The 24,159-nt window shown below is 39.1% G+C and overlaps 2 protein-coding genes across 4 annotated transcripts; one reads left to right on the top strand and one right to left on the bottom strand.

Annotated features, from left to right (window-relative positions):
• Positions 1-2,217: 2,217 nt before the first annotated feature.
• Positions 2,218-4,304, top strand: LOC134790965 (beta-lactamase-like protein 2 homolog). 3 transcript variants are annotated; one of them, XM_063761995.1, is made up of 5 exons: positions 2,218-2,283; positions 2,592-2,727; positions 2,932-3,092; positions 3,579-3,904; positions 3,997-4,304. In XM_063761995.1, the coding sequence occupies exons 2-5, from the start codon at positions 2,609-2,611 to the stop codon at positions 4,276-4,278; spliced, it is 888 nt and encodes a 295-aa protein (XP_063618065.1). In that variant the 5' UTR covers positions 2,218-2,283; positions 2,592-2,608; the 3' UTR covers positions 4,279-4,304. The 3 variants fall into 3 exon arrangements, with proteins under 3 accessions (XP_063618065.1, XP_063618064.1, XP_063618063.1); XM_063761994.1 differs by having other exon boundaries at positions 2,241-2,388; positions 3,997-4,303; XM_063761993.1 differs by lacking the exon at positions 2,218-2,283 and adding an exon at positions 2,378-2,491.
• A 320-nt stretch (positions 4,305-4,624) lies between these two features.
• On the bottom strand, positions 4,625-22,319 carry LOC134790867 (mRNA-capping enzyme). Its single transcript, XM_063761851.1, has 12 exons — positions 21,972-22,319; positions 20,973-21,109; positions 19,800-19,967; positions 18,872-18,975; positions 18,254-18,326; positions 17,478-17,723; positions 16,973-17,108; positions 16,377-16,522; positions 14,025-14,190; positions 7,405-7,505; positions 6,917-7,107; positions 4,625-6,137 (listed from the first exon to the last, which is right to left on the bottom strand). The coding sequence occupies exons 1-12, from the start codon at positions 22,155-22,157 to the stop codon at positions 6,019-6,021; spliced, it is 1,773 nt and encodes a 590-aa protein (XP_063617921.1). The 5' UTR covers positions 22,158-22,319; the 3' UTR covers positions 4,625-6,018.
• Between the last annotated feature and the right edge of the window lie 1,840 nt (positions 22,320-24,159).

Below are 24,159 nucleotides of genomic sequence, written 5' to 3'. Positions count from 1 at the left end.
TTCGGTAGTCACCACAAGGCCTCCATCCATTATTCTTCTTGGGGACAAGGTGCAGAGGTGACGACCAAGGTGACTCTGAAGGTCTGGCTGTTCCATTTTGAAGCATTGCGGAGAACTCGTCCCGAGCAATCTTTAATTTATCCGGAGCCAACCGTCGAGGAGAGCAAGACACAGGAGGCCCTGGAGTAGTCCTTATAAAATGGAGGACGTTGTGTTTTGGAACCCGATGAACGCCGAATGGGCGAGTAATGTCGGGGTATTCGAGTAGTATGCGATGATAATCTGACTCACCCGACACCACTTTGACTGAAGAAATTTCGTCCGTCGAACATCCAGGCAAAGCCACGACACACAAGCTAGTCATCCTGTCGATGAGCTGTTTATTCCTGCAGTCGGGGAGAAGGTCATAATATGCCAGGAAATCTACGCCGATTATAGGCTTCGTCACATCCGCAACAATAAATTGCCAAGCAAAGTCGCGGCGTAAGCCTAGGTTCAGTACTAAGTGAATGTAGCCGTAAGTAATTATTGGTGAGCCATTCGCTGCAGCTAACTCGTAGTTGGTAGGATGTCGCCGATATTTTAGTTGAGACCTAGGGAAGACACAGACGTCGCTACCAGTATCCACGAGAAACTGTATCTTCGTTGTATGGTCTGTAACAAATAAGCGACCGGGGCTAGGGCAAACGGCGGTCGCCATTATCGAGTGCCTCTCTCGTTTCCCGCCTGGTAATCGCACGGTTTCACGCATCTTGTTGCCTTCTCACCGAACTTCGCATGGTACCAGCACTCAGGAAACTTGCGGTAATTCAACTGCGACCTCTGTGAGCTGGAGCGATTGCGGGACTTGCTAGACGCACGAGCACGAGATCTTGATCGCGACGGCCTGTCACTATCGAGCTGACTTTTTAGTGTTTTCATGTCTTTAGTCAACTCACTCACTTGACGTATGAGAATAGCCATTTGAGGATCAGGCGCCGATGCTGCGGCTACTTGAGGAGTTGCAACGTCGTAAACACGGTCAGCCAACTCAGCGAGCTCTTCAATTGGGTCATTGGGCTTCGATGCGATCACAAATTGCATGTTGCTTGGCAGGCGAGACGTCCAGATAGATAATAGGAACTCATCGGGTATATTCGGCCCTGCCAAATGACGTAGGTGGCGGAGAAACTGGGAAGGTTTTCTATCACCCAACTCTTCCTGACTAAGTAGCTGCTTTACTTTCTTCTGCCGAGACACCGACAGTCTTTTGATGAGCTCATCTTTAATCTTTTTATATTTGTCAGTGGCTGGTGGCGAGACAATTATATCCTCCACCTCGGCAGCATATTGGGAATCGAGCTGCGCGACGATGTAATTGTATTTGGTCGCGTCCGCAGTAATATTGGAAACAGTAAATTGAGATTCCATTTGAGCGAACCATACTGCAGGTTTCTCCGGCCAAAATACAGGCACTTTTACGCCGATGCGGTAAATTTCCGTGGGTATGCTGCCCTCTTGAGTACCTTTTCTTGGTTTGCTCGGCCCAGGCATCTCCGTGTCTACGAATCCGTCATTCTCGGTATCGCTCATTCTCAGTGTTCTACGTGGTCACCAGTGTAGATGTGGAAGGTAGAGTTGTGCTAGGCGTGGTAAGCGGGTGCGGATGCAGGGGCAAATAATAAGCACCAAACGTTCGTTTTCGCACACCGATTTATTGTCCGTAACGGCACACAATACACATCTATATAAAATAGAAGGAGTGAGAGCGAAAGCCAAACAATTATTACAAAATACAAATTTAACGGGAAAAAGCAACTTAGTATGACAGCCACGATAACAAAGTTCGTCTCTAAGGGCTCACTGCGCCTGCGGGAGGCGGGCGCAATACATCGCTGTCAGCGCTGCAGCCGAGGGTCGATCGTTAGACCGTCAAGCACGGCGCGCAGCGCTTACAGCTGCTCTAGGATTATTTACACAGCACAGAGCTCATACAACTGAATATTATCTAATAATAAAATCGGTCGCTCTGTCCGCGAGTAATTAAAATATATTTGGGATAAATTATAAATTCATCCCTACACTACCACCCTCGGCTATATCGACCAACGATATGGAAGCTAGTTATTTGGCCTGAATAATATAAATTTGAGCGTTTTTAACAGCAACATAAACGTTCCCCTGGAAAAAAGTGACACATGACACTTTGACACGAGATGACATAATGACGTTGACGTTGACGGGAAAGGGAAGTGTAGTGTTTTGAAATTTTTATTTTTTGAGGAATCCGGGTTGTTTACATTTGTGCGTAAATTTTCCTGATATTATTTAAATACGTTGCAACACTTGTGTAGACAAGCGCAACTTAATTTATAAATTATAACTATTAGGTTGAAATGGTGTTCCTTAGTACGTTTCTTCAATATTATGGCATCAGTAGCATCTTATCACTTTATATTTTTACTGTTGTATTATTATTTGACGAAATATTATCAGTATAACACTAACTCAGGTTTCTATTATCTATATTACTATCATTATCACTCATTCCGACTGTTTGTCTTTTTGTGCAATAGACATTCTTTAAATAACAAGTTTTTTTAAACTTTTAGCTAAAGTTGTTACAGCCATGGCTTCAATACCACCGGTCACTACTCTTTCAAATCGGGTGATTAGGGTCCTTGGCTGTAATCCAGGACATATGACTCTTCAGGGCACAAATACTTACCTCATTGGTACAGGATGCAAGTAAGATCTTATTGTGTTTTACCATGACCTTTGATCCATGTGTATTAAAGTCACCCTAAATCTAAAAGATTCTTTAAAAAAAAAGTCCTACTACTGTTTTCAATCATGGTCTTAAAACAAATTGCTTTTATTCATGTTCAATGGTTCACAATGTTAAGTATAAGTAATAATGTTTTTTTTTTTAATTTAACTATCTTTTTTCAGCCGGATCTTGTTAGACACAGGAGATAAAGATGTGGAAGAGTACCAAAGAAACTTAGCCAATGTCCTGAAGTCTAATAAGGTGAACATAGACCACATAGTGGTCACTCACTGGCACCATGACCACATTGGAGGAGTGGAGAACTTATATGGGACTATTGCAAGTAAATAACTACATTTTGTAGACTTGTCTGTAGATCATTCTACCATTACTCTTTTGGCCACCCCAGACTGCTACAAATAAATATGTAATTACATGATACGCTACTCAGTGTATAATGTAAATTCCATAAAGACCTTCATGCTTTACAAAAAAGTAAGTAGCAGGGCCTACAGACTTGTAATTAATATTTTTTTAAGGCATGAAAGTGAGTACAAAAGGTGTTAGTATATACAAAAAGTCCATCACAATCTGCCAAGATCCAGCATGTAATATATCATAAATTAAACTAAATTAATTTAGCTATAACTATAAAATAGCAAATTAATAAATAACAAAATATGTATTTATGTATTAATAATATCATGCTATAATAATTAAAAAAATCTTAAATATTGTTAGATACTTAGAAAACTTTGAATTCTGGTAAAACATGTTTCTTTGCCATTATTTCATTCTTATAAAAGTTGTTTATTTGTGTTTATTTCAGATCATGCCAAAATATGGAAGCACAAAAGGTCCCCAGAAGATGCACCAGACAAGGAACTACCCCCCTCAATACCCCTCCAATGGCTCTCAGATGGCCAAGAACTGACTGTAGAAGGTGCCACCATCAAAATACACCACACACCCGGCCACACAACTGATCATGTCATAGCAACTTTGCTCGAGGAGAATGTGCTGTTTTCCGGAGATTGTATTCTTGGCGAAGGCACTGCGGTGTTCGAGGATTTGTATACTTACATGCAAAGCTTGAATAAGATACTGGATTTGAGGCCTAGTGTTATTTATCCAGGGCATGGAAATGTTGTTGAGGTATGTTTTTGAGTTATATACTGAGTTATGACTTACTCCTGAGAACATTAAATTTTATACTATTCATATTTATACCTTAAATTATGTTACAGGACCCAATCCAAAAAATAGAATACTACATATCACACAGAAACCAAAGGGAGAAGCAAATTTTGGACGCACTGAAAGCAAATGCAGAGAAACAACTTACAGAGATGGATCTTGTAAAAATTATATACACAGAGACACCAGAACATTTGTGGCCTGCCGCTGCTTATAATGTTAACCATCACTTAACGAAACTTACTAAAGAAAATAAAACTAAATGTGTAGAAATTGACGGAGAGAGCAGATGGCAGTACAGTAGTGAGAAAGATTGTACATGTAATTTATAATAAAAATGTTTTTATATGTTACTGGCGGTTTACATTCTCGTGCGAGCCACGAGACGTTTATACCGTGCCGTTAGTGTTTAAAATTAGCTCGACTAGCTTACGAGACACGAGGCGAGAGTGTAATCATAAGCTCGACGTGCTTACGCGATACACGAGCCGCGAATGTAAACCGCCTATTAAGGGATTTATAGATCGTGTCATTCACGAAGACGTGTCTTGACTCGTATTGTCATTTTATTAAAAGTAAAGTTTGACTAATCTGCGCGGCATCGTGAATGACACGAACTATATGTGTATAATTTTTTTATTACTAGTCATATTTTGTTGATGTAAATAAAAGATAAAGCAATATTAAAAACAATTTTATTAAGGTAAATGAATACATTCTTATAAACAAAACAGATTGACTTAAATAACTTAATATTCAATATTTATTAAGGCGCATAAGCGTTGATATCTGCTAGCACGGGTTTAGAACTCCTGTCCTAGTGAGTATTCCTATTATATCATATGGATAATAAAAATAAATAATTGAGTTAGTTTCGATTTTATTTTCTCCCTTTAAACAGAACAGATAAGCAAAGGACAGCGCATTGCACTCTGCATACTGCATCCGATTCGCACGTCATGAGAGTGGGATGTCACTATAATCAGGGGTACGAAACTCCTGACTTCGGCTAAACTCTGCTCAGCATTGCTCCGAGCAATTATTAGGGTTGACGTCCCTTTGCGTGCACGACCATAGATAATGTCTTGAATTTTGACAACCCTAAATAGCCGAAAGATATATTAGAAAGGGACAGCATGATTCGACCCTGGCCGCGTAGCCAAGATGCCAATCGCTTACGCTCCGTAGCGATCGAAACGCAACTGTCACTGTCGCACTAATATGGAAGAGTGATAGAGAGACATAAAGCTTTTCGTTGCCGGCTGAACCGCTGTCAAACTTCTGTTTTGTAGGAAGTTTCCTTTCTGTACGGTACTATTATTTATTATGTGCTAATACGCGTAAAGCGTTGTCTGGCTCAACCATCGGAGCGACGTGCGGATGCAGTGTGCCATGCGCCTTAGGTAAACCTTATGCTAAGCTAGTTTTCATTACACTCTGCGCCTTAAGAAATACTGATGACACCTGATTTAAATCTAAGTAAATGAAAACGCAATCGGAACTTTTGAGATTTAAAAAATGAATCCAGCTAGCAATATTAAAATTGTGCTAGTTTTGAACAAATAGGAATAAAATTCCTAACTTGATCGATCACCCACTGCCTCCACTGGTCACTTTAAGACTCGAGCCTTCATCCATGGTAACATACAAAAGGACAAAACAGACTGTCAGTTGACTCAGTAGGGTAATGTACCCCCATTGGAAAACTGTGTCTCCCTTAGGGCGGGATTCCACCAGTGTGCGGTACGACCATTTTCATACTGAATATGGTTAATACAAAAAAGTTAGGGGCCAATATCTTGGTCCAATGTCATTGTGTCTCACTCTCATTAAGCAAAATGTGAAACAAAATACACATTGGACGAAAAAATTGTACAGGTGGAATACCACCCTCAGGAAACGTGTCCATATTGAAAGTGTCTAACTTTTACCATCTTGTATCTTCAGGTCGGCTCACTTTCCTCAAATGGCTAACATACTTTATAGCTGTTCAATATTAAATTATCTAAAACGTCCGGTCCGTTGTGAAATGTACTCTATGTCGAGGCAACAAGCTCCGTTTTGGCCTGATACTATCGGCGCACCATTTTAGGCATAGGCATGAGATCCGAGTCGTCTATAAAGCGATGGTTGTCTATGAAGTCTAACAGCCGCTCCTTGGTCACGGGGTCTCGTATACTTTCGCATACGGCTGAAATGGAAAAGATAAATTTAATATCGGGTTTAACCTTTTCGACGCCGTGTCAAACACAAAAGCTGTCACTCGGACGCCACGTCACCGAAGTGTCAAAACTGAAATTGAACTTTATGCATATGTACGTAGGTCTGTGTTGCTCTGTGGTCTGTGACGGATTAATCGGTCTTTGGCGTTGGACCTACGGTGCGGATATAGCGGTCATTGGCGTCCAAAAGGTTAAGGCCGGAGCACACCGGATGTGTGGGCGTAGACGTGCACGTGCCCCAGAATGTTTGAGCCGCGCACGCACACGTCACACAAGCGATGTGCTGTCTCATAAGAATCTGTATATTCGTATACAGATTCGCGTTTTAATAACTAAGCAAAATGTTAATGCCAACACATTGAACAAAGAAATAGGGAATATTACGCAAAACTCTGCGTAGGGGGCGCCACTACCACTACCCATCACAATCTGGGGGTCTACCGCGAAACAAGAAAATCGAAATTTCGTTAGGTATCTAACCTCTCTATCACTCATGCATTTGCGAGCGATAAAGAGGCAGATAACTAAATTTCGATTTTCGCGTTTCCCGGTAGGCCCTTGTTAACAAACCGCCTTGATGCATCAATGTCATATTTTATTGTCTGTGAAAACTTGTCAAAAAACAGTTTAAGCCACAGTATGTATAAGTGACTCTAATGTTTTACTAGCTAGCTTAGTGCTGCACGCTGGCGGCAGAACATTGCAGTAATACCCCCTATTGGGCAGGTGGAATACCACCTTTACTTACATTTGGCAGTATTATAACTGTTAGGGTAGGACTTGTCAGTCCGTTCCCTCATGAAGACCCAGCGGTTGTTCTCGTAAGTACACTCGATGATCTTGTTGTTGAGGTGTTTAATGTCCTTGGTGACTTTCATGGTGGCGAACGGCGGTTCTAGCTGACCGACGAAGAGTTGGCCGATCTTTTTTGGTAGAATGCTGAAATACATTTATTTATTTTAAACTAGGTATGGTTTCAAAGCTCTCCAAAGTTTTTTTAGTCTAAATTTAGTATATTTTACACTACTAAAAACCGGTAGGATTTTCGATCTAGATATTTTGAAAAAAATATCCTACATTTTGTCAGAAAATATTGTTTTCAGTTACGTGTGGATGACGTTCGAGAAATTGCGGGGCACTTCTGGATGAGACTAGCCCAGGATAAGTGGCGTACACGAAGAGAGGCCTATGCTCAGAAGTGGGCGACTGAAGGCTAGAATGATGAATTCGACATACCCTTGGCCGCCTTCCGTGACGATCTTTAGCTTGAAGTCGACACTGTTCATGTTGCTAGGCTTCCATTTTAGCACATCCTCGCACGGTCCAGGCACGTAGGGCTAGAAATTAATTATATCAGTTATTTCATGCCTTGATTTGCTCAAATACACCACAAAATTCAAGTATTTAAGAGCCCACCAACGTGCACACTAGCGCCACTGCTAAATAATCGTGATTATTTGAATTTAATGACAGGTATTTAAAAACGGGGGCCGCTACCCACTGTATTTTGTATTTCAGTACCTTTTGAATACATCAAACTTGTTTTTATGTTGCTGGATTCATCGATCTATGAACTCAAAACAAAAACGGCCGTTTTAACTTTGGACGCTACGGTACGTAGCGGCCCACTATTTTAAATATCTTTCGTTTAAGGGATCATCCATTAATTACGTCACACGAATTTCTAGGTTTTTTTACCCCTCCCCCCCCTCCTTGTCACACTTGGTCACATTTTGCAAACCCTCCCCCCCTGGTGTGACGTCACATTTTAGGCAATTTTGTTTTTAACGAAATCGACAATATTAACTCGGCATTATTTTTTTAATAAAAAAATATTTTTGATATATAAATATTAGTAATTTTATAATACAACGAAAGTTACATCCAAAATCTCATTATTTAACTGTACAGCGAATAAAAAAATATAAATGAATTTTCGGTTACTGATGAAGTTAAAGTGACATCACAATGTTTGTGACTCCCCCCTCCCCCATGTCACAACATGTCACATTTTCTTGACCCCCTCCCTCCCCCTAAACGTGTGACGTAATTAATGGATGACCCCTAATTTAAATAATCTCGATTATTTAGCAGTGGTGCTAGTGTGCACTAGACATGTGCGCCGCGCCGCCGCGCCGCCGCCGCCGACGATTTTTCCACGCCGCCGCCGCCGATAAATTTGACCGGCGTATAATCGGCGTGGGAAATATTGATACCTAACGTATCTTATCGCATTTTGCGTAGTGAGTAGATAGTATCAGACACATAATTTGAAAATCCTTATGCTTTTTCGCTTATTATTTGCCAGTGAATCAAATTAGCATCATTTTTGTCGTTGCGCTGTTAGCTGTGATAACGATTTAGCGTTAATTTAAACAAGATCTAGTTTCTGGATCACAGGTTATTATTTGATATTTTATCGCACAGCTTTTTTGTAGAACGCATTTTGTTTTAGTCTCTTGATTGTCAATTTAATAAGTGAACTAAAGTCAAGAAAATTGCAGGTATGCATATCCTAGGACATAAAAATGCTATTTTCTTCTTAGAATCTCCAGCCAGCTTTCACTACGATTATAATTGCGTATTTTATGATATCTCGTATGATGCTGGTGACACGCATAAGGGTCATCATATGATAGATATTTATCCTATAATATACAATTTCATTTATTTTAAAACAATCAACACACAATCAATTCTTAGTCATTCTATCGTGAATATCGGCTTCTTTTACTTCATCATCATCATCATAATCTCAGCCATAAGACGTCCACTGCTGAACATAGGCCTCCCCCTTGGACCTCCATTCGTACCGGTTGGAGGCGACCCGCATCCAGCGTCCTCCGGCGACCTTAACAAGGTCGTCTGTCCATCTTGTGGGTGGACGTCCTACGCTGCGCTTGCTAGTCCGTGGTCTCCACTCGAGCACTTTTCGACCCCATCGGCCATCTTCTCTGCGTGCAATGTGGCCCGCCCATTGCCACTTCAGCTTGCTAATCCGGTGGGCTATGTCGGTGACCTTAGTTCGTCTACGGATCTCCTCATTTCTGATTCGATCACGCAAAAAAACTCCGAGCATAGCCCTCTCCTTAGCTCGTTGAGCGACTTTGAGTTTTGAGATGAGGCTGATAGTGAAAGACCACGTTTCGGAGCCGTAAGTCATCACTGGTAACACACATTGATTAAAGACTTTCGTCTTGAGGCACTGAGGTATGTCGGACGAAAAGACATTACGAAGTTTCCCGAACGCTGTCCAACCGAGTTGGATTCGGCGGTTGACCTCTTTCTCGAAGTTGGACCTACCTAATTGGACTACTTGTCCTAGGTCTTTTACTTAACAATATATATTTCAATCAAAATTATAAAAGTCAGGTTAAGCAATTATACAATTTCATTTATTTTAAAACAATCAACACACAATCAATTCTTAGTCATTTTATCGTGATTATAGGCTTCTTTTACTTGACAATATATATTTCAATCAAAATTATAATAGTCAGGTTAAGCAATTACACTTATAGGAACTTAAATCACCAAGGGTCATCACTAAGCTACCAGTAAAGAAAACAAAGTAGACCTTAATATTCCATAAACCTCTTTTATGAAATACAATGTATTATCTCATAAAAAGTTTTTCAAGCGATTTTACGTTAGAGGGCTCGTCTTTCAAATCTTTGGGTAGCATGTGGGCTCGCAGTATGTAGGTCTGAAGACACGCGGGTTTTCCCCTGCAAGTGCCATGCGACACGGGTAGGGCTTGCAATTCGAATATTCGAATATTCGAATATGTCGAATATTCGACCTGTTTTGATATTCGAATATTCGGCCGTTCAGGTTTCGAATATTCGAATATTTTTTATTACTAGGTAAAATCTATTTTCATCCGCTATAGTTACAGTTTCTGTGTGTTTTGCCGGGTATTAACAGTGAATGAGGAACGGTAGGTACCCATATACGAAGGAAATAATGTTTTTACTGTATTCCTCTCAATAGGCTTCGTGAATACAGTTAAACCTAACTCAATTTCAAAGAAAACGAAATCTAAAAGTATGTTTTATTACGGTGCGGCTAATGCTTTTTCTAGGTACAAGTAACGTTACGTAAGTTTTAAGATAAAGGGTCATTCTGTTTATTGAGTACAAGCGTACCTTAAGCGAATATTCGAAGTCTAAACCTTGCCCTTTATCACAATTCACAAATTTGATCATACCAAACCTACCGAACTAGGTAATCTAACCATGCACCTTTAGCTAACGAATAATCCAGCCCGTAGTCAGCCAACTTTTTCCCATAAATATTCCAATACCAATTATATAACTTATATAATAGCCGACCATTAGGAATCAAAACTAAACTTGCCAAGACAAATAAAGTCAATAAAGATTCAAAATACAATTGAATTAAAGGCCATTTTACAGGCCCCTTAATGACTAGAAGTTAATTTAAATCAGAAAATGATTAGTGATTATCTACTAAAATCTTTTCTCTCTTACATACGTGTTTGGATGGTTAAAGTTATATTAATTCAATTCACGCAACGGCGCATTTATAATAAAAAGATTTATCTAGAAATATTGAAAACGTCTAATTTTTGCGTTTTACTTGCTTTTATAAACGTGGGCATCTCAGAGTAGGATGATAAAATCTAGTCGATTAAGTGGAAGTTTCTGCAAAATATTATTAATTTTAGCAATATGTGAAAAAAGCTTTTGAATAAAACGTAATAAACCGATTTTCGTTCCTTTTCTTATTTTTTTTAAATATTCGAATAATTATTCGAATATCCCGTCAGAAAAAGTCGAATATTCGAATACTTGAAAGTTTCGAATATTTGCAAGCCCTAGACACGGGACACTTCAAAGACATTCTGTTGAGCGAATCAACCTGGCGTTTACTTTCGAAAACGATGACATATTTATTCTAACATACATTTCTGATAATTCAGTTCAGACAAATGTAAAGTAGTTCATCATTATTTCGTAAAAAATTCTAGGTGAGGCGACAGCGGCTGGGAAAAGTCAATATAGATTTACGACTTAACTTATAAATAATTATTTTTGTGTTTTATTTGTATTCCGCTTACAAAGTCATTATACTGCATAAAATGTAGCGTTTTAAAGTACCTATATATATATATTATTTTTATGTTAATATTTAAACATACCGTTGGTAACCGTCAGGTTAGTAAGAAATGGTTGCCAAATGCCAAGTGACGTGATGGGATATCATTTTCGACAATAATTTAGAAAACACTCATAATCAGGGGCGTATTTACCCTAGGGCCATCCGGGCCATGGCCCGGGGCGCCAACCCCCGGGGGCGGCATATGCCGCCCCTGGCGGATTGCATTTTGTTTTTCTTCCTTGACTTCTAGGGCGGCGAAACGTATTGGCCCGGGGCGCCAAAATTTAAAATACGCCCCTGCTCATAATATGTTTTGGATAGCCTAGTAAATACTCAGAAAGCTTTAATGTAGAGTTTCTACAGCTACGTTCTCATGCAGTATCAAAAATTATGCCACGCCGATTTCACGCCGATCACGCCGCCGCCGCCGGTCAAAAAATCATCGGACGCCGCCGCCGATGATTTTGCCATCGGCGCACATCTCTAGTGTGCACGTTGATGGGCTCTTAAGATACAATAAGGAGATAGAATATTTAAATTATAAGCAGTGATCGTACATTTTCCAGCATTTTTGGTGCAGCAGAGTGGTGTTGTATAACGGAATTGGTATAGATAATTTCAACTGAAATGGTAAATTAAGGTTAATATTAACGTAATTAACGCTAATTAATCATTAGGGTTGAAATTATTTATACCAATTCCGTTAACACCACTCCGCTGCACCAAATCGATTCGCATGGTGTTAACGGAATTGGTATAGATAATTTCAACTGAAATGGTAAATTAAGGTTAATATTAACGTAATTAACGCTAATTAATCATTAGGGTTGAAATTATTTATACCAATTCCGTTAACACCACTCCGCTGCACCAAATCGATTCGCATGGTGTTAGCGGAATTGGTATAGATAATTTCAACTGAAATGGTAAATTAAGGTTAATATTAACGTAATTAACGCTAATTAATCATTAGGGTTGAAATTATTTATACCAATTCCGTTAACACCACTCCGCTGCACCAAATCGATTCGCATGGTGTTAGCGGAATTGGTATAGATAATTTCAACTGAAATGGTAAATTAAGGTTAATATTAACGTAATTAACGCTAATTAATCATTAGGGTTGAAATTATTTATACCAATTCCGTTAACACCACTCCGCTGCACCAAATCGATTCGCATGGTGTTTGCGGAATTGGTATAGATAATTTCAACTGAAATGGTAAATTAAGGTTAATATTAACGTAATTAACGCTAATTAATCATTAGGGTTGAAATTATATATACCAATTCCGTTAACAACACTTCGTGCACCAAAAATGCTGGAAAATGTATGATCACTGATTATAAGTAACTGGTGACCGAAGAGCTGGCGGCTTCCTCGCACAACATATCATCGTCGCACAGAATTGCGATACAACGAGGAAATGCCGCCAGCATGCTTGGTACAATGCCTCAAAGGCCTATTTTAGATTTAAGCTTGTTATTAATTTAGTTTAGTAGTACCACCGTATACATCTTTTATGTAAATAAATGCATTTTAGTACAGTCGCCATCAGATATATCGGAGCGGCCAAGGTGTTCACAATACCTGAACACGCGCTCTAACGCCCTGACAATAGAGGCGTGTTCCGATATTTGTGAGCACCTTGGCCGCTCCGATATATCTGATGGCGACTGTACATTAAAAAAAAAGTTATTTATAACGGCTTTACATGATGTCACATTAGATCTTCGGCTTATGCTTCTGTCCAACCATGACGAAATGTCTATATAGGTATGTTCAGAATAATTAACATCCACCAAGCCATTATCCGATGCGTTATGTGTCTATCTCCTAGAAGGTTTCAATATGACTGTTTGAATGCAATGTGACCTACCTCCTTAAAAGGCTGGAATATGAATCCATCAGGCTCATGAGACAGGGTTTTAGCGAACTTCTCCCCCAATAATTGGTGCGCCATCCGCACCTCATAGAATTGCTTCATAAGACTGTAATATGTAACTTACCTCCTTAGAAGGCTGGAATATGAGTCCATCAGGCTCATGGGACAGGGTTTTAGCGAACTTCTCCCCCAATAATTGGTGCGCCATCCGCACCTCATAGAATTGCTTCATAAGACTGTAATATGTAACTTACCTCTTTAGAAGGCTGGAATATGAGTGCATCAGGCTCATGAGACAGGGTTTTAGCGAACTTCTCTCCCAATAATTGGTGCGCCATCCGCACCTCATAGAATTGCTTTAGCCGTACGCTAAACGGTTTTGAATGTGACTGTTAGAATGCATTGTTACCTCCTTAGAAGGCTGGAATATGAGTGCATCAGGCTCATGGGACAGGGTTTTATCGAACTTCTCTCCCAATAATTGGTGCGCCATCCGCACCTCATAGAATTGCTTTAGCCGTACGCTAAACGGTTTTGAATGTGACTGTTAGAATGCATTGTTACCTCCTTAGAAGGCTGGAATATGAGTCCATCAGGCTCATGGGACAGGGTTTTAGCGAACTTCTCCCCCAATAATTGGTGCGCCATCCGCACCTCATAGAATTGCTTCATAAGACTGTAATATGTAACTTACCTCTTTAGAAGGCTGGAATATGAGTCCATCAGGCTCATGAGACAGGGTTTTAGCGAACTTCTCCCCCAATTGGTGCGCCATCCGCACCTCATAGAATTGCTTTAGCCGTACGCTAAACGGTTTTGAATGTGACTGTTAGAATGGATTGTTACCTCCTTAGAAGGCTGGAATATGAGTCCATCAGGCTCATGAGACAGGGTTTTAGCGAACTTCTCCCCCAATAATTGGTGCGCCATCCGCACCTCATAGAATTGCTTTAGCCGTACGCTAAAGGGCTCGCGTTCGCGGTGTATCATTTTCTTCTCCATTGCTTTTAACCTGAAATTTTAATTTCTGTAGTTTTCAAGAGGAAATGGTATCCTGTTGTGATGTCATATTGTACCGGCTACTTCCCTTTAAGGTCTATAATGAGGACACTATACTCAAACAACTTTTAAATAATATGCTATTGGCACAAAATTGCATCTATGCTTTTTTGGATTTAAAAATAAATCAATATTAATTATATTCCGAGATAAACTATTGATTCATTTCGTATTTGATACGCTTTTATAACGTGTTCGGTCTTATAAAGTGCATAGGATCATAAATTAGAAAATATCAGTGCTCTGCTTAAGAACTTAGGTATATCCAGGCCTTCGAGCAACACCGGCTTCCGACACGTCGGAAGGGAGGGGCCCAAGCGATATCTTGCCGTACAAATCTTTCTGCCATTTTTAAAGGTGCACACAGGCGCACTTCTCACATACTTACATACAAAATCCAATCTGTAATGACGACACAAATACATAGAAAATGACACACGTCAAAGACAAATCTTGCAAACCTCGATCTCGTTTTGTGTACGGACGAGTCACAAGTGTCACAACACGCACACTAACATATTTCCGTCGAAGAATTTTATTGTATTCTGACAGATGAGAAGTCGGATTTGTCGCTCGACCGATCCGCAATTTGTACTGGGCGTAGTGATGGGTCAAATCGAAAAATTTTCAAACCGAATAAGTCGACTCCGATTTAAACCCAAATCGGTTTGCAAACCGATTTGGCCAAGTCGATTTAACTTCTATTTTTTAATTATCAGTAGTTCAAACCGCTCCGTAGTCGCTTGGTTTTGAGTTGAAGAAATCGAATTGTAAATTTTACGGTTTGTTCGACCCTTAGAATTCTTAGAATAACACGACAGCAAAAACTTTTGACATCAAACTTTTGTAATATTTTTTTACTTTCCGTTGCGCGGTAGATCAAAATGTCATTAATTGCTAAAGATAAAACGGGAAAGCACTATACGAGCAAGCTGGAAAGAGCGTGCGGTCTCGTGCGATTCCGTGAGTCATTGCCGCGAATTCGTTCAGTTAGCAAATCGACGCGGCGCAAAACTGGCAAACCGATCCAAGTAAACCGCCATAATCTCTTCTCTCTCGATCTCTTTAAGCCTATGCGAAATTGAACCTTACTACTTGAACCATAAGTTTCATTTTACTTTACCTGTAGATACCAAGTTTTGACTTGACTCGACTCAATAATGACGGCAAAGTGCATGCCAACATTTTTCTTCGTGGTTTGAAGTCGATTCGTGTACATTTTATGCCTCAATATGTCCGACGAAAGTGACGCAGCAACAAATCGGAAAGGGTGCGCTTAGAGCGGGTGAACGTATCTTAAGTCGATTTACGGAACACTCAAGTCGATTTAGTCGACTTCAGACCTAAATCGGTTTGAACCGATTTGTGAAGTCGAATCGTAACATCGCTAACTGGGCGAGCAAAATCGATAAATCCAACAATTACATCAGACTAAAATATAATAATTGTGTTTAAATGTAATTAAACGTATGATATGTAAAAAAAATATTACATGTGAAATGTAACACCTTCTTTTCGTAAATTTGATGACCCCGACCTCTTTTTACAACAAAAAACCGAGCAATTATGCATTTTTCTGCTGCTGTGTTCACGCGCGCGTCTGGACTCGGTCTAGTGAAAAATTCGAGCGCAACTAGCTTTATTACCTGCGCTAGATCAGTTGATCTTGTACCTAGGCAGAGGGAAATAGTGCGAATGCCGCCTCCCTTCCGTGTTGCTCGAAGATCCAGGCCCATCCCAGAGGTCACCAATTAGTTTCTTCCGGGGTCCGGTTCTTAAAATAAATTGACCATCGCGGACATCGCGGTCCGTTTCTACTTGATTAAAAAAGCAAAAATATATAATAGGCTGTCCGGATCCAAACCGCGGTCCGCCATTTAGTGACCCCTGGGTCCCCTGGCCTATCCTATCCAATAGATTTATACAAACCCTCACTCACCCAATGACCTTTTATTTATGTAGACGTGTGACGTTCATAGTTGACAAAACTAAAAATTGATCCATCGATTTTGACAACTTGACAGGTTGGCGTCACCCATACGCCTAACTAAATATAGGTTCCGGAACCTATATTTAATGGCTCACGATCGTGCGCCTGGTACCATATCTACCTCAATTTACTTACATCTATGCACTCACCTAGGATTAATAATTTCATGTTCTATATAGTCCATCCTGGACGGGAAGAAAGCCTTCTTCGATATGTCCTGGTTCTCGAACCGAATAATGTCGTAACACAGGTACCGGGGTATTTCTTTGCCGTCTACTTTGTCTATCACCATTTCCTAAAACATTATATATAATATATATAAATTTAGTTGAAATCTAGGTCTATGGGGTCCCAGCGCGCATAAGTTGTTCGCAGAAATCGCGAAGCGTCTGGTTGACGTAACTGGTGACCGAAGAGCTGGCGGCTACCTCGCAGCATTGCGATACAGCGAGGAAATGCCGCCAGCATCCTTGGTACAATGCCTCAGGGGCCTATTTTAGATTTAAGCTAGTTATTTTATTAATTTAGTTTAGTAGTACCACTGTATATATATTGTATGTAAATAAATAAATTATAAAAAAAAAAAATTAACAAAATATGTCTCAAATCTCAAAAAACAAACCATTACTTTATTGCGCTGATAAACAGACATCAAAAAATATTTGCAAAAAAATACCTATAATAGGTTTTCAACTTTTTACCTAAGTCAAGTAATCAATCAAATGAATTTTTGATTTATACTTACACCATCTAGAAGGGTATCTCTCAGATGCTGTCTCAGATCTTTCCTATGAACAAAACGCAGTCCAAACACTTTGAATACGCAGTTGTCTCTGTCTATCATGTACACCTCGCCTTCTCCGTCAATTAACATCATGTATCTGTAAAAGAGTACAGCATTACAAAAATAACCTCAAAATGTAAGCTCTCTAATGTTATCCAAACGGAAACTATGAGGGTTAGAAATAAAAACCGGCCAAGTGTAAATAATTAGTGTAGTAATTTCACAAGTAAAAGTGGTCATATTTTTACCTAATTTTATATTAAAGGAAAAAAATACGCTTCTGGGAGGACTTGAACCCGCAACCTCCGCAATCCGTGCGTTTGCTCTAACCAATTGAGCTACGGAAGCCTACCAGGGCCTCGCGAATCATTCCATTCCTTCCCTCATGTATACACGCCTTTGGGTGGCGTATAGCTACATCTACCGAAATACGACTACATCTTTTAACAGCACCGCATATTTTTACCTGACACCATCAGCTTTCCACGACACCCTGTACGGCTTCTCATGCAGCTTCCTCAGATTCATCACGTCCATGGAGACCGGCTGTGACCCCGGGAACCCAGTCTTGCCCCACTCGCAGAACTCCTGGGCTTTCTGCTGGATCTCCAGCAAGCGGGGTTGGGTGTTGAACGGTTCCACCCCGCGGACGCCTGGCATGAATGTAGTCTTCTTGAAGGTGGTCTCTTTACGACCTTTCTTGGGTTTAGGTCTGTGAATGTGTGTAATTTTTATCATTAAAAAGGTAAGCATAAGATTGTGTTATTGATTTAGGTTGGAATCGGTGGTAGTTTTTGTAATTTAAAAATGAATTTTTGACTAAATAAAATTGGAGAATTAAGATTTATTATTTCACTTTCCAATATCGCTATTTATAAGAATAAACTACAGTTTCTATCTGTTTTGAGTTCCATTCTGTACATCTGCCTATTACACACATAAAAAAAGTATACCAAAATTACATTATTTTGAAGATCGTTGTATTACAGTTTTTTTTTTATAACTGCGTGCCTTCTTTTCCTGCTGCTGCATTACTTAATCAATATGATAGGTACCTCCATTCCTCAATAAGAGGAGACTGCAGAGCTTGAACAAATACGGTACTTTTTATTGAGACACAATGCATACTTTTTCGATACAAAAAATTAAATATTCTCGCAATTTTTTAATAACGCGGATAGCGTCCTTATAAAAAGTGCTATGACATTTGGACAATAGAGAAAGTAGAAAAGATGCACTTACCCCGATGCGTTTTGCGAAGAGGTTGACTGGGAATTACTCGGCGTACTGTCGTCGTAATCTTCTCCTTCTTCCTCTGTTAGTTTGAAAAAAAAAAAATTAGTAACAAATTCAAATTCAATTTCTTTAATGTCAAAATAACACATGTCAAACAACATCACAATAGAACTACAAAATATACAACTAACACTAAACACTCAACTACAAAACACTAACACTAAATTAAAAACACATAACCAGATCAAGGAAAGAAGAAGAAAATAGCTTAAACATCACAAATACATCACAAATGTCATTATTTACGAAATTATTTAATGTTAAATTTACTGTAGAATTCCTTAACCGTAAAAAATAACCATCTTTACTTTCAATTAAAATAAGTCAATATTTAGGGTTTCGTGCCCAAAGGGTAAAAACGGGACTCTATTACTAAGACTCCACTGTCCGTCAGTCTGTCTGTCACCAGTCTGTATCTCAAAACCGTGATAACTAGACAGTTGAAATTTTCACAGATGATGTATTTCTGTTGCAGCTATAACAGCAAATACTAAAAAGTACGGAACAACGGGCGCGTCGGACTCGCACTTGTCAAGTTTTTTTTTAATTTTAGGGTTAACTTACCATCGCACCAATCGGGCCTCTGGGGAGCAGCTGGTGTGTACTCCACGTCGTCGTAGCGTCTGTATAACTCTTGTAGGTAGTCCTGCTTGTAAATGCCTGGAGGCCTGTTGACGAAAGTTTAACTCATGGTTAATAATAATACCCCGCCCACTGCTGGGCCCAGGACTCCTCTCAAGCACGAGATGGTTTGGGCTATAGTCCCCACGTTGGCCCAATGCGGGTTGAGGACTTCATATATACTCATGGTTACTAGACTCAAAATAATGGACTGGGATAGTCACGTCTGTCGAATGAGTTGTGGGGCAAAGCAAACTATAATAGCGGCTTGACGCTGCAGTTAAACTGCTTCAACATATACGACACAAGCAGAGAGCCCGTTCTGTTGAATCCATGCATGCAGTGGGGGTGCCGATCTCGTCGCATAATAATTGATAGTCCTAATGTAATGTTACGCATAAAATTCGTTTTACATAATTTTTCTCCAGCTGAAACAAAGAGTATTTTCGAAAATATTTTGCATAGGTTGTGTAGAATAGGGTAGGTTAGGTTAGGGTTGTTTTATAATTGTTCAGAAATGTTATTAGTTTCAGCACAATAACAATTATGCGAAATGAGTTTTATGCGTAACATTACATTCGGACAATTAATTATTATGCGACCCAATATAGACCCATGCAGTGGACATTAATAACCCCCAGTGTGGGTTCAGGAAAACATTCATAGATGATCTTAATGAACATTGCACACACCTCATCTTAGCAAAATCTATAATCGCAGCCTTCATGCTGCAGTCCAACTGCTCTACTAAGTATATAGCACACAAGCAGAAAGCCGGTTCTGTTGAGACCGTGTGTGCAGTACTCTGATAACTTCCAACGGGTTCTGACTCAGGAAATCTTTCATAGGTCATAGTGAACATAGAACGTACCTCATCTTAGCAAACTCTATAATTGCAGCCTCCACGCTGCAGTCCAACTGTTCCACCATATACGATACAAGCAGAAAGCCGGTTCTGTTGAATCCGTGTGTGCAGTGGACACCGATGACTTCCAGTGGGTTCTGGCTCAGAAACTTGCTTACGAGTTGGATAAATAGTCTGAAATATATATATAACGACTTTTATGCAACACAATTTTAGTTTACACTGGTGCAAAACATCTATGAGGTGAAATAATTCATTGGGTACTCCGGGGAAAAGTATCTAGTAATAATCAACACTTGGTACATAACATTAAGGTTTCTAAAAAAGTTTATTGATTAAGAAAATATTTTATCAATAATCACTTTAAAAGTTCAAAATAAAGTGTCCCCCCCCCCCTCTAATTTTTTACCTACAAAAATATGAAAAAATTGAGAAAATAAAGCTTTTTAAATACTTTCCATAAAAACTATTTTGAGCATGATCGGTTGGTTGAGCCCTTATTGATTTTCTGGTTCAAAAGACAAATGCCATGAAGATACATCCTTTTGCTTGTATGACTGTTCTGTATATGTTTTATCCAGGGGCGTATTTTGAAATTTGGCGCTCCGGGCCAATACGTTTCGCCGCCCCAGAAGTCAAGGAAGAAAACAAAATGCAATCCGCCAGGGTCGGCATATGCCGCCCCCGGGGGTTGGCGCCCCGGGCCATGGCCCGGATGGCCCTAGGGTAAATACGCCCCTGGTTTTATCTAATACCTTTAAACGAGCAATTCTAATTATATATTTCGGTAAAATCGGCTATATGGGAGTTTTCGGGGGCGAAAAATCGATTTAGCTACGTCTTATGTCTGGGAAAACGCGCATTTTGAGTTTGTAATTGTTTTCCGAAAAAAGCTCGGTCTCCCAGATTTTTTTATTATATCAGGCGTGGCTCACTCCGCGATTTCGTCGCTTTGCTACAGGTAGCTAAAAGTACATCCGTTCCACACCAATATTGGGGAAAGCCATTAGCCGCGCGTGGCGCTGTCGCCACCTAGTGGCCATATCTGTCCTGATCGTAACAGACGCGTTTTGTTAGAGAGTGAGTCTTCTGTACCTAGTACTATTATATATTCTGTGATTATATACACATGCTGCATGTGATTTCAACAATGCCATTAATTTTGCTACAAGAACCTACCTAGTTTGATCTAATGAAGGTGTCTCCCCATGTCCCCGGCAGGACATCTTTACATATTTACAGTCCATATTCTCAATCTCCGTCTTGTCATAGAACCTTGTGGTGTTAGTGAGGTCCACCCACATCCCAAGTTTTACCTGTAAAGAATAATACACTAAATAACATAGAAGCTTACCCCCTTTTTCATAAGTGTCTACTAAAGTTGCCAAGCCGATAATAATTGTTTGTCCCTTTCCATCATACCAATACGTCGGAAAGGGACAAACAATTATTATCGGCTTGTCAACTTTAGTAGATGTTTATGAATAAGGGAGTTACGCTTTACAAACATTTTAAAACAAGCTTTCAAATTCTTATTAACCCAATGAGGTTGGAGTTTCTCAAAATCCCTTTTACCAACCACAAAATAAGGAGGAGGTTCTCAATTTATCAGACTTTTTAGGGGTTCTGTTGTAAAAAAATCATACTTTTTATTTAGATTTAGTAGTTTTTTGGCTCAGAGCTGATTATAAGTCAGTCAGGACTTTAGTATTTATATTATATTTAATAAAAATTCTAATTATTTATTTTCTTCTCCATGTAACTACTTAATAGTTACACTTTGGGAAGAGTTTATGTACCTAAATAAAAAAGACAAGTAAATATACTAGATTTATGTTAATCATTGCAATGTTAATGTCCAATTATTATTACAGCTATTTGGACAGTAGCCATTTACCAAAGCTATTTTAGGATTGGTTTTCATCTTGGTCGTGATGAATAATCGAAATTCAACAGAATGCTGAGGTTAGGAAAGAAACATTTATTGATGAAAATTTACATACTTTTTTAATGCATAGTTTATGGGTATGACTGGAGAAATAGACAGGCTAGCGTGTGTTCTAAGTTCGCTTTATCAAGGATAACACTCATCGATGAAAGTCCTAAGAAAGCAATGCTTTTACAAAAATAAAAACTAACAGCTGACGCGTCCATTCTATTTTTCATTTAGTGACTCACTTTTAAACTTTTCATGTACACAAACAGCATGTTAGGAGTGAAGCGATTCTCCTCTGGAACTTTGTCATTGAACTGTTGTCCTAAAGGTGTCTTGAAGGCTAGAAACTTGCCAGCAACAAGTCCTGATGCTTTTCGAGGGCACTTCAACCACCTATTCGGCAAAGGCCCGGGATCCCGGTACGACATTCTGGCTTTATAAACAGTTTATCACACAGGTGAATTAGTTCAAAGTCAGTTTGGCACACATTTATGATAGGATGTGTTATTGTTTTATGTATTTTTATTTTATAGCGATTTTCCTTGAGTATACGCGATTAGCATCGTAGAAGAACCGTCAATTTCGATTGACAGTTGTTAAGATGGGTTGCAAGCAAAATTATTTCAAACTCCATTTTGTGACATTACAGGATTATTCTGGCCATTCTAGCAGTAGTCGGAACACTCGGAACTCCTGGGCCCAGTTTTATAAAGTTACAAGTTACAGGTTACAAGAGTACAGGCTACAGGCACCTGTAATGCACTGTGAACGGCTACAGGTGTTTTATAAATACACATAGATAATTACAGTTGTAAAGAACCACGGTCAATCTCGATTACATGTGAAATCTACAGGTGTGAAGGACATCACTATTTTAAAAAAAACGTCTGTCATAGATACTCTGTGCTCTACTCACGCTCTACTAAATGCTGTGTTATTGTTTGTTGTAAAATATTAATTATTGGAAAAATGCCCAGAAATGAAGGAAAAATCGAGTGGTTGAGAGCGGTGTTCGATGCCAAGGATATACTTTTCGGGCCGTTTTCAGATTCAGATTAAGTTAGATTTCATGAAATATTTACCTAATAAGTAAATAAATACTGTTTCACATTACATTATAAAATGTATCGTTTCGGTAGCGGCTCAAAGATAAGTACGCTGTGTATCGAAAATGATGAATAGTACACTTTACCATAATGTGAATTGTGAATGCACTATACTTAAATAAAGAGACGAATGCTAATAAATCAACGACAAATATCGGCACCAATCCCTTTCCGTTTCCTAGTAGATAAAATAAATCGATATCATCAATAAAATCAATATCAAACATATTGTCACTTTATTTCCTATTTACACATAGGTAATTACATTAACAAAAACTGATAAGGTCAGTGCATGGAAAAGTATGCATGCCCTGGCAAAATCGTTCGCGTTGGTGCCTAACAATAAAGAGTAAAGTTTAAAATCGCTCAGAAAACGAATAATTTTAATTAAAACTTAAGAATTACAGGACTCAAGACGTATGTCAGTTTTTGTTACAAGTGTATCAATCTACACTTGTAATTTACAATATTTTTATAAAACGCTTGTTCGATTATGAGTTTAAAACTATTAAACTCTCATATTTTCGTCGATGGTTGAGCTACAGGCACTTGTACCTGTAACCTGTAAAATTGTAACACAGTACTTTTATAAAACGCAAATTGTAAAAAACGGAGCAAGTGTTGCCAGTAAACGCCTGTACACTTGTAACTTGTAACTTTATAAAACTGGGCCCAGTAGGGCTACCGCCAATACCGAAAATCGTCAATTGCGGGCATTTTTCTCTGTCACTCTAATTACGCCTTCATTGGAGTAAAAGAGTAAGATCCCCGCAATTTGCGAATTTCGGTTTTCGCGGTAGCCCCTCAGTTCTCTTAGAGCATTTTGCAAAATGAATAAAAATAAATACGTCTTAAAATAAACTTTGGAGTTGTATATGGTATCAATTTGACACTGGGGGTCAAGGCCTGTTCACTTCCTAAGAAAGTTATGTCCCCAAATAATTGCGCATGTGTGCGCCTTAATCTTCTATGTGTGCGTTGGCCTCCGGGAAAAAGTTGCGAGTAATAAAAATAAAAACATTTTTCTACAGCAACTTTGCTCCCAACTCTGATTTAAATTATCACGAATTTTATACAATATTAATCATAAAACGGGACTTAAAACGCTTAAAACTTAATTACATGCGATTAAGTTTTATAATGAATATTTGCTTCCAACTGTCTTTATCAATGTTCATAAAATATATGGAGGGTAGGTACGTCTACCCACCATAATAAAAAATATATTTGTCAATGACTCTGTCCAACTGCTGTGGTTAAAGTTCATAACGAAAATTTTATTTATTAACTCTTTAAATAATACATACAACGTGTACCGCTACGT

The sequence above is a fragment of the Cydia splendana genome, chromosome 5 (genome assembly GCF_910591565.1).
Source record: "Cydia splendana chromosome 5, ilCydSple1.2, whole genome shotgun sequence".
Lineage (NCBI taxonomy): Eukaryota > Metazoa > Arthropoda > Insecta > Lepidoptera > Tortricidae > Cydia > Cydia splendana.
The sequence above is the reverse complement of the archived record's forward strand: the minus strand, read 5'-3'. Positions and strand labels throughout refer to the sequence as shown.